Source organism: Salvia splendens, chromosome 12, assembly GCF_004379255.2.
Source record: "Salvia splendens isolate huo1 chromosome 12, SspV2, whole genome shotgun sequence".
Taxonomy (NCBI): domain Eukaryota; kingdom Viridiplantae; phylum Streptophyta; class Magnoliopsida; order Lamiales; family Lamiaceae; genus Salvia; species Salvia splendens.
In genome coordinates, this window is record NC_056043.1 from 26641238 (window position 1) to 26651770 (window position 10533).

At 39.7% G+C, this 10533-nt stretch overlaps 2 protein-coding genes across 4 annotated transcripts; one reads left to right on the top strand and one right to left on the bottom strand.

Moving 5' to 3' along the window:
• Nucleotides 1-1963: 1963 nt before the first annotated feature.
• LOC121758861 (zinc finger CCCH domain-containing protein 30-like) lies at nt 1964-5769 on the top strand. Of its 3 annotated transcripts, XM_042154276.1 has the most exons (3): nt 1964-2274; nt 2474-2992; nt 3188-5769. In XM_042154276.1, the coding sequence occupies exon 3, from the start codon at nt 3199-3201 to the stop codon at nt 5392-5394; it is 2196 nt and encodes a 731-aa protein (XP_042010210.1). In that variant the 5' UTR covers nt 1964-2274; nt 2474-2992; nt 3188-3198; the 3' UTR covers nt 5395-5769. The 3 variants fall into 3 exon arrangements, with proteins under 3 accessions (XP_042010210.1, XP_042010209.1, XP_042010211.1); XM_042154275.1 differs by lacking the exon at nt 2474-2992; XM_042154277.1 differs by lacking the exon at nt 2474-2992 and having other exon boundaries at nt 1964-2081.
• Nucleotides 5770-6560: 791 nt separating this feature from the next.
• On the bottom strand, nt 6561-9329 carry LOC121758198 (protein DETOXIFICATION 43-like). Its single transcript, XM_042153619.1, has 12 exons — nt 9137-9329; nt 8714-9051; nt 8472-8629; nt 8263-8398; nt 8079-8175; nt 7752-7852; nt 7511-7674; nt 7355-7426; nt 7155-7271; nt 6957-7052; nt 6748-6869; nt 6561-6660 (listed from the first exon to the last, which is right to left on the bottom strand). Exons 1-12 carry the CDS (start codon nt 9271-9273, stop codon nt 6606-6608), a joined length of 1593 nt encoding a protein of 530 aa, XP_042009553.1. The 5' UTR covers nt 9274-9329; the 3' UTR covers nt 6561-6605.
• Between the last annotated feature and the right edge of the window lie 1204 nt (nt 9330-10533).

Genomic DNA, 10533 nt, shown 5'->3' on the forward strand with positions numbered 1-10533 from the left:
AATACCCATAGATGTGCTCTTCCGCAAGGACGGACACAATTCAATTTAAATAAAAACATTTCCATAATATTAAAATTCATTAAAAAAGCCGAAATAATATTACAAATTACAAATAAAATAAAAAAGACATAATTAAAATCCTAAAAATTAAAAATTACATAATTAAATTCGTAAAATTAAAAAAACCTACGCGTTGCCGAATTTCGCCCACATGTGTTTGATAGGTCTTCTTGTAGCTCAACGTGGGTTCGGGTATCGCGTATTGTGTGCCTTGTTTCGATCCTCTCACCCACCGTCGTATGCACACCTCGGCGTGGGGGAGACCTCACGCTTGAGCTTCCGGCTTCATCCTCGTCGTAGAAGCTAGCCGCCCTCGGTCCTTTGTCGGCTATAATCATGTTGTGTAAGATAATACACGTGTACATGATGTCGGCGATATTGTTCAAGTACCACAACCGAGTCGGGGCCTTCACAATGTTGACTCGGGCTTGAAGGACCCGAAAGGCTCTTTCGACGTCTTTCCGCGCGGACTCTTGACGCTGCGCAAAAAGAACCTGTCTGGGGTCTTGCGGGTTGCTGAGCGTCTTCACGAAAGTCGACCACCTTGGGTTGATACCATCGGCGAGATAGTAACCCATGTGGTATGTATTTCCGTTGACGGTGAAGTCGATCGCCGGTGCTACACCATTCAATACATCATTGAAGGGGGGTGAAGAATAGAGCACGCTCAAGTCGTTGTTGGATCCGGCAACGACGAAATATGCATGTCAAATCCATAGGCGGTAGTCGGTGACCGCCTCAAGGATAAGTGTTGGGTCGCCGCCTTTGTCGCCGCTTAAGTGTTGCCCCCTCCAAGCAGTTGGACAATTCTTCCACCTCCAATGCATGCAGTCAATGCTGCCAAGCATTCCGGGAAAGCCATGGACTGATTCGTAAAGACGAAGCAACCGTTGGCAATCATCGGTGGTGGGTGCCCAAAGGAATTCATCACCGAAAGCTGTACGAACACCTCGCAAAAATTTTTAAGACAAAGGATTCTAGTGGACTCACCGACATGCAAATACTCGTCGAAGAGGTCGGCTGTTTGCCCAGTAGCGAGTTGTCGGATGGCACACGTACACTTCTGCAACGGTGTGATACTTTGCCGGCCGGCTGCATCTGGACCTGTTTGGAAGAATTCAACACGGGCGGACAATGTGTTGACAATACGCACAAACATGCGCTTTGACATGCGAAAACGGCGCCTGAAGTAATCTGCCGGAAATCACGGCGGGTCGGAAAAATAGTCGGCAACGAGCCTTTCGTGGGCTCCCTCCCGGTCACGATAGATGTAGCGACACGATGTTGTTCGTAGTATTCTTGTTCTTCGCGCTCCGCTTCCGTAATAAGATGGATGAAATCCATTTGAGGTTTTGAGTGAGAGATGAATGTGTAGATAAGTTGTATGCAAAATATGAATGAGAGATGATCTCATTGTAGAAAATGGATTATGAATGTGTGTATTTATAGATGATTTTGGAGAAATAAAAAATAAAAAAATAAAAAAATACAGAAAAAGGGGCAAAAAACGGCCATTTTTTTGGGATTGGGATTTTTTTTTATTTTTAATCGGTTTTTATAATTAAAAACCGAATTTTTGAAAAAAAAAATAAAAATATTCAAATGCAACGACATAGCCGTTGCCCAATCAGCGCACGACACGTCACCTGCTCGGTGGCATGGACGTGCTCGATGCATCGAGCAGCGCCGTACCAAAGGCGAGAGCGTAGCGGCGGATGACGTCTTCCGTGCCGCTGGCACGGACGGACGGACGCCGTCCGTCAACCGTTGCAGATGCTCTAATTTCACGTGTATTTCAAAGTAACGACATTTGAATTTGAATTTGAATTTGAATTTGAATTTCATCTTCATTTCAATTTCAAAACCGCTCCCACCCTCTTTCTCTGTCCAGTAGACAGAGACACACACCTAAAACACACTCTCTCTCTACACCGCGCACAACAAAACAAGCTTTCCTTTCATTTCGCTTTCTCTCGATTTTTCTCCTCTCCGTCTCAACTCATACATATATACACTCATCTGTATGTATACATTCACAGAACCTCCTCTCTATTCTTCGATTTTGTTTAACTAGTTGATCTACGCGATGAAGATCGCCTTTTCTGCTTCACATTTTTTCACTTGTTTCTGTTTATTGTTTCTTTCCGATCGTTAGATTGATTAATGAGCGAGTGACATGATCTATTTGCAGATCTGATTTTTTTGCGATCTTAGGTGAGTTGATTCTTTCTTAAAATGTTGTGCGACTGGACTCAGTAGTCGTTGACTTCATTCTCCCCACTGATCTGCGTTTCTGTTGAGTGATAATTTGTTGTTTTGATTAGGTTATGTGTTTGTTTTCGGAGTGAAATTCATGAGATTATGTACTTGATTCGCGATTGCTTTTTAATCACACCAAATTTGTGTATTTTAGGTCATTATGCGTATACTGCTGCGTGATTTGTAGTCAATTTCTGCGATCTTTTCGTGCTTACAATTTCAAACGCTTCTGGTATACGTGGATGGTAATTATGGATGCAGGTGTATGTATCTGTTGAATATATACTATGTTATTTTGGGATAAAGATTCGTTTTTTCACGGGGTATAGGTATAATTTGTGAACACACTGGAATAATTTGTTTTTTGAATATAATGCAAAAGTAGATTCTATTCCCGACTACTAATTTAATAAGTATTTACTTCGTGGATGTTATTTGGATGTTTAGCTTAATATGTACACTTCTTAGGGATTGCCCTCGAGGATCCTGTTTTTTCAGTTTTTGTTAAATATAGAACTCTCTGGATCTTATGTCACAACTTGCGTTCAAATTAATTGCTCTATCTCTCTGACTAATTTAAGTATTACAGACTTGTAACTGGACGCAAATAGATATGAAATTGGTTGCCCTTCAATTTTGAAAAGATAATTTTACCATGGTCTACTTTGCTTTGGTAGTGTATTTTATTGTTTTGCATTTTTAGTATGACTAAAAGCATTCTTTTTAATATTTTTGTTAAACTTTAGTGCTTGCTGCGCATAATGATTTTTTTCGACCCTTATTTCATTTTGACTGATTTTCTGTTAGGTTTTTGGTATACTTTATGTTATACTTCTTCATATGGTTAATGATATTGGTGGAATTGCAGTTGATCGTAGTATGTGCAGTGGGCCTGAACAATCAAATCATAATTCTTGTACAACCCAAGGGGCAGCTATTAACCAATCGAGCATGAAGGATTCAAACAACTTATTTGTAGAAACTGATGATTCTCTCTCCAGTTTGCTTGAATTTGCAGCCAACAATTATGTAGAATCTTTCAGAAGATTGATAGAGGTGAATTTGTCTGTGGTCGACGCGGCTGGACTTTGGTATGTTCGCAATAAAGGTTCAAAGCAAATCAACCTGGAAGAAAGAACACCGCTGATGGTAGCTGCTACTTATGGTAGTGTGGATGTCCTTAAGCTAATAGTTGCGTTGCCGGAAGTTTATTTGAATAAATCATGTGGTGTCAACAAGTGGACTGCTCTCCATTGTGCGGCTTTTGGAGGTTCTGTCCATGCGCTTGATGTTGTAAAGTTGCTGTTATCTGCTGGCGCTGATCCCAATATTGAGGATGCCCGTGGCTTGCGTCCAGTTGATGTAATTGTAGCTCCTCCCAAACTTCCTGGAGCTAAAGCTGCTCTAGAAGACTTGCTTATGAACACCATTTCTGATGCTTCTGTTGGTGAGTGCAATTTATGGGTCACCATATCTGGTTCAAATGCATCTTCCCCTGTACTGTCATCATCACCAGAAAGCAGGTCTGCATGTTCGCTGTCTGATTCTGTATCTTCTCCCACAGCTCCTAAGTTTGTTGATCCTGCTGCTAATTCTGTGTCAGAGAAGAAACAGTATCCTGTGGATCCATCTCTACCGGACATTAGAAATAGTATCTACTCAACTGATGAATTTCGCATGTTCTCATTCAAGATCAGGCCATGTTCAAGGGCATATTCTCATGATTGGACTGAATGCCCTTTTGTTCACCCTGGAGAAAATGCTCGCAGAAGAGACCCGCGGAAGTACCACTACAGCTGTGTCCCTTGCCCTGATTTTCGAAAGGGTGCATGCAGGCGTGGAGATATGTGTGAGTATGCTCATGGTGTGTTTGAATGCTGGTTGCACCCTGCTCAGTATCGGACAAGGTTGTGCAAAGATGGCACAAGCTGTGCTAGACAGGTGTGCTTTTTTGCGCACACCCAGGAAGAGCTTCGTCCTCTGTATGTCTCTACTGGATCTGGTGTGCCTTCTCCGAGATCTGTGGCCTCTACCGCAAGCTTCATGGACATGGCTGCAGCCTTGAGCCTTTTGCCTGGCTCCCCAACATCACAGTCAGTGATGTCTCCTTTTGCATTCAATCAAATCATGTCCCCTACAGCCAATGTAATGTCTCATTCATCTTCTGGAGCTTGGACTCAACCAAATGTCCCCACTCTCAGTCTACCTGGTAGCAATCTGCAGTCCAGTCGCCTGAGATCTTCCCTTAATGCTCGTGATATTCCACCTGAGGATCTGAACACATTGCGGGATTATGATTCACAGCAACTCATTTTAAATGACATGGCTTGTTTTTCACAGCCACGCCCTAATTCTGCTATGTTAGGTTCTGGCCGCTCCCAGAGAACATTGACTCCTTCTAATCTTGAAGATCTTTTTTCTGCTGAGATCACTTCATCTCCAAGACTTTCTGATCAGGCAGCGACTTTTGGTGCTTTTTCTCCCTCACATAAGTCAGCTGATCTTAATCAGTTCCAACCACAGCAAAACATTTTATCACCCATAAATACTAATGTTTTTTCTCCAAGAAATGTTGAACCACCTCTGTTGCAGGCTTCTTTTGGTGTGTCATCTCCAAGGATGTCACCAAGAAGCTTAGAGCCAGGATCTCCCATGAGTGCCCGTCTCTCAGCTTTTGCTCAGCGTGAGAGGCAGCAGCAGATGCAGATGCGTAGCCTCAGCTCCCGGGAACTTGGGTCCAACCATACCCCTGTTGTAGGATCTCCTACAAGTGCATGGTCTAAGTGGGGACCTGTCAATGCGAAAGTTGACTGGTCAGTTAGCGCAGAACATGAAGGTTGTGGTGTGAAGAGGCAGTCCTCGTTTGATCGCAGAGCTGATGGAGAAGACCCGGACTTGTCGTGGGTGCAATCACTTGTCAAAGAATCACCACCTGAGATGATGGACAAAGCTGCAGCCACTGGTGCTGCACCATCCGGTGAGTGTTTGAAACCAAATCCTCAAACCGACTCGGCCGATCACACTGTTTTAGGGGCTTGGCTTGATCAGATGCGACTTGATCAGCTCGTAGTCTAGCGAAACAGATCATGAACTCATTCTTACTTGGATAAGAAAAAAGTGTAGGAAGTATATAAAAATTTTGTGCTCTTCTTTTGGCTCGCGGAAACGAAGTGCATATCGAAGGCGGCAGCAGCAGTAGCAGCAATGATGGGCTTCGCGAGTTCTTATTGGTAATAAACTGAGATTTATTTTTTTTTCATTGAAAAAGATGTATTAAATACCTTACCTCATTTATTGATTATTACAACCTGAGTTTTCATTTGTCATCGGGGGCTGTAGCTGTACTAAGAAAACCCAGCCTAGTTTGGACAAACTGTTCCTTTGTATTTTGCTAAATCGGAGTATCATGTATCCATGATTCTTTAAGCGAATATTATCCATTCATGAATATTATATATTGTTACAAAAATAGAGAATGTGATGTATAATTGTATTGCGACAAGTAGGAATGAATGCCGCATATGTTGATGGTGATTGGGTGCATAGGATTATTTTAGGATAGGGACGTATTGTGAACTAATTTTGTTGTGTTGGAAAAATGGGATAGTGGTGTGGTGGGGATCAGTTGGTGGTGATAGCTAACTTTGGACTTGACTTGATGGCGATTTGTAGGGTTCCATAATTAATTATTATTTGCGTGGGGTTGAAAATTGATATCCCATCTCCTTTTCTCTCTCATGTGGACGAAGTCCAGTTTTGTTCAGAATAAAAAAAATACTAAGTTGTTTGTCTTGGCATCTGCAAGGATAGTGGTCCAATATTCTTTCCCATACGTTCCATGTATAGTGATGATGGAGTTGGACATTTTATTTTATGCTCAGGGGCCAAAAAAATTTCCAACGAAAAATCGTCATGTTAGGCAATAAAATTTGGACTGTGCCAAAAATATAAAAATATTTTTTGACCAACTAATTTCAAATTAAATTAGCAAATATTTTACGTATCTACAACTTACAAGCAATTAATTTAGCATCATATGACAACATTTTTAATTCTTAACATAATTATGGTTGAAAATTAGTGGGGAAGTGTTACAACATTATTGTTTTAGGAGACCATTTATGCTGATTTTTTGCAACAATTATGTGGACAAATTGGAGAGGAAACGATACACATAAGTGGAGGAGGATCTTGAAATAAAGAAAATAATGATAAACTAAAAAATTACAGCAAAATGTGTGGAGGAAGTTTATTAGTATAGTACATGCTAAGATCACATATATTTTCTAGGACGACGATGTACCCTTGAGAAAGCCCCAAGGTCCTGTTCCCGTTCCCATCCTGCATCCATATCGAAAACTTGGGATATCATTCAAGAAAAAGAAAATGGTATGAGATTTATGGTTAAAAATGTAGAGATCCTTTTACCTCCAAAAGCCAGCAAATGTTCTTAGTCCCATGTAGATAGTTAAAGCCAACCATATCCCAATGAAACCCTTTGCTTTTGAGAGTAGAAACAATGACCCAATGCTTACTATGGAGACTAGCACCTGAAAAGTTAATAAAATACAAATATGAAATTAAAAAGAATGTTGCTCATCTTCATCTTAGGTGTAGTGTAACTTACACTTACTTACCATGGAGTATGCTGAGTATGCAAAGTCAGACGCTCCAAAATTGACACCATCAAACACGAATGCTAGCGAGTTTATAGGCTGCGTTGCTGCTACAAACTGGAGGTGGACTCATACAACATATATCACTCATAAACCCTTAACCTAAAATACAATTTTGATTTTGGTTATGGTAATTGGTAAGGTTTAGGTTTGAGTTACCGGCATGCTTATAGCGATCATATGAATAACATTTTTGTCCTTGGAAAATATTCCTGATCCGAACTGCAGCCCTACTCCAACCAGCACAGCAAGGCCAATCCCAAGCACAAATCCCATCTGCAAACAAAACTCATTTTATTTGTATGATTCGGATCGCAAAGTGTTGTTACTTTGTTTGAGATTTAAATCGTAAAAGTTACCTGCAGCACTCGAGTTGCAGCAGCTGTTGCTTTCTTATACTCCTTCTCAGCAAATGCACAAGCAAGGATTGCCTGGATATCAATTAGTGGTTTGATTATATTAGTATGTTAATTTCAACTATTTTTTTAAAAAAATTGATTAGTGTTGTAGCTGACCTGTCCAGCAACTGCCAAGCCATCAGCAAGGAGTGAAGAAGTAAGCCAGACCTGAAGGCTTATCTGGAATGCAGCCATGGGAGTGGGGCCGAACCTTGCAGCCAACGAAGCAGCCAAAGTCACGCAGATAGTCACAGCTATCACTCTTGTTAGCAGGAAGGAACCTGCAGTGGAACGAGCTGCTGTTAAAACACGCGTTTCTACATAAAAGGAGTATAGAAGAGTATATAGTAGTTCTTGCCATTCTTGAGGAATTTTTTCAACTGCAGATGTTTGAGGCTTGGAGGTAATATAACAATCTGTGTTGCTAACTTGGTAAACAGAATTAGAGTGATCAAGTACCTGTTGCAAGGAAGACAAGATCAATGCAAGAATCAATGAAGAGTTGCATGTCCTAATGCAATGTAGTCTTTAGATCGTTTATGGGCTTATTTTTTGCATATCAATTCAATTTTGTATATGTCAATACCTGACCAAATTAAAAACAAGTTTTCATGTTTAAATAGAAACCATGTTTTGGAAATAGTGTGTATATGTATGTAGCTAGAGTGAGTGAAATAGAACTCACTGTGAAAGGACATGAGCAATGGCAGCACCAGCGACACCCCAACGACACACGAATATGAGGATGGGGTCCAAGATTATGTTTGTTAGATCACCTATAACTGTTGAGACAAAACAAGAGCAAGAATTACATATATGATATTCATTAACAAAATTAGACATACAAAACACACATATAGGTAGAATACCAATAGCATAAAGAGGAGTTTTAGTATCTTTAAATCCGCGAAAGATGCCTTGCATGGCTAGAGAGAGGAGAACTGCTGGGGCACCAAGTGACCTTATGGTCAGGTATCTCTCTGCAGGTTCCAGCATTGGAGATCCCTAAACATTTACAACTTTGTAGGTAAAAATATGTTCATAAAATAGGACAATACTGACTAACTAACTAACTCACCAGCTTGACGCCCATCAATCTCAAGAGTGGTTTTGCAAGGAATACAAGGAATATGGTCTGGATGATCCCCAGCACTAATCCAAGAACCAGTGCTGTCGATGCTGAAGAGATGTGGCGCTTCTCCTTGCTCTCCACCTTCGACACGCATGTTCTAGCTTCTTCTCAAAAAATTAATCAATTAGTATATATATGGCTAGAGAGATATAAAGAAGATTGCTTATATACACATGCATTATGCATACCTTCATCAGCCTTGATCTTTCTGGTTTTGTCATCAATGGCATTAATGCTGGTGGTATCGGACGCCTTCTCCAAGTCGAGGTGGTGGTGCTCAGTGTTGATGGTGTCCTCCTCAGCGACGAATGAGGTGGTGATGCTCACAAGTGGGAATATGGTGACTTTGGAGGCTTGGTTGAAAATGGCAATGGAAACTCCCACTGCTGCCATCTCCACCGGACCCAAGTGCCCGATGAAGGCCGTGTCAATCAAAGACGCTATGGGATCCGCTGCCAATGCAAGGGCAGCCGGTAACGCTATCCGCATTATCTCCAACCCTAGCTCATCCCTCTTGAACACATTCCTAAAAAAACTTGACAAATTCAATCATGATATACTATACTATATATGTATCATGAAAACCCTAACAAACAAACAAACAAACGAACCTAGCGTCTTGGAAGAAGACAAAGACAGGAAACTTCCACTTTCCGGCATCATCAGCGCTTTGATCAGCCATGAGATGATATCTCCAACTGTGTTGAATCATTGACATGAAGTAAACATGGTACCTATATAGAGACATAACTGGATTAATTTGTGTGTGTGATTGCTTAACTTGGAATTTAGTAAGCAGGCATAACTACGAAGCTTCTCTTGAATTAATTTCATAATTGTATATTTCGATTGTAGAGAAAGCATAGCAAGAGCCTTCCTGGGTTATCACTCCCCTGAATAATAGAAACCTATATGAAACTAATTATCAGAGTATATTATATATTAATAATTCCCACATTTCATCAAAAACAAGATGCCGACAAACGAAAGAGTAAAACGAGTGTCTGATATTATTCTTTTATACTCTTCTTTAGTCAAATGCATTCGGCTTTAATCAAACCAGCCTATTCAACCAGGTATTATCCGAGGTTATCAACATCATATTTTAGTTCTACTCAGAGAGAGAAAACAACATTTTTAAATAAATAGTAGTAAATATATTTAATATGTTTGCTATTATCATCCATGATCGAGTTCTGCACATCCACAACTTATTTAAACTATATATATTCATTTATGAAATTAATGTTATCAAAATAAACAAGCTCTAGTTTGAAATAGTTTTCATTCACTAATTTAGAGAATATCTTAAAATCCTGGTTAAAGTTATGAAGAATTCAAGCAAATTTAGAATCTATTAAGACATTGAGTAGAGTTGATTACTGATATACAACACACACATATACGTCTAGAAAGTAATTAAAAGAGTAGTATTTTATTAATTGATTGATGATCCAATCTTTTTTGCGAAAACTTATCTTACGTTTGTTTAAAATAGACATTTTGATGACAGACTACCGGGACAGATTACTCATCCACTATTAAAACTATCAACAACGACGAAGATAAGAAATGGACGACATTATCGCCATTGCATAATTTTATTTCACGTATTTATAGAAAAGTTGACGAAATATAAATTTGGAACTACCAACAAGAGACAATTATATCAGCAGCCAATGGTGATAAATTTAGAAGGTAACTAATTCTTACATGTTGGAGAATGGAATAATGTATGTATGTAACAGAATTAAATGAGAAAGAGGGTGAATTAAAGCATGAGATTCTCACAAAGATCATGAAAACTCGATAGCTGATGTACATTTCTTTAATGAATGAGTGGAACATTTGTTTGAATTTGAATCGGATTCGGAGGGAAACTTTTTTGTGTACATTCGTATATATTTTATGATCTGTTATACATTACATGACGAAATTGCATTGAACTTTTTTTGTATCCATTTCACTCTACAAAGTGTTTTTCCAATTTATAGCTGAAATTGCATAA

Coding starts and splice junctions, on each gene's coding strand:
- LOC121758861 (XM_042154276.1), top strand. CDS start 3,199: ATGTGCAGTGGGCCTGAACAATCAAATCATAATTCTTGTACAACCCAA.
- LOC121758198 (XM_042153619.1), bottom strand. CDS start 9,273: ATGTCTCTATATAGGTACCATGTTTACTTCATGTCAATGATTCAACAC. Junction 8,176..8,262: donor AACTCCTCTTTATGCTATTG/GTATTCTACCTA, acceptor TTGTCTCAACAG/TTATAGGTGATCTAACAAAC. Junction 7,853..8,078: donor ATTGCTCATGTCCTTTCACA/GTGAGTTCTATT, acceptor TCCTTGCAACAG/GTACTTGATCACTCTAATTC.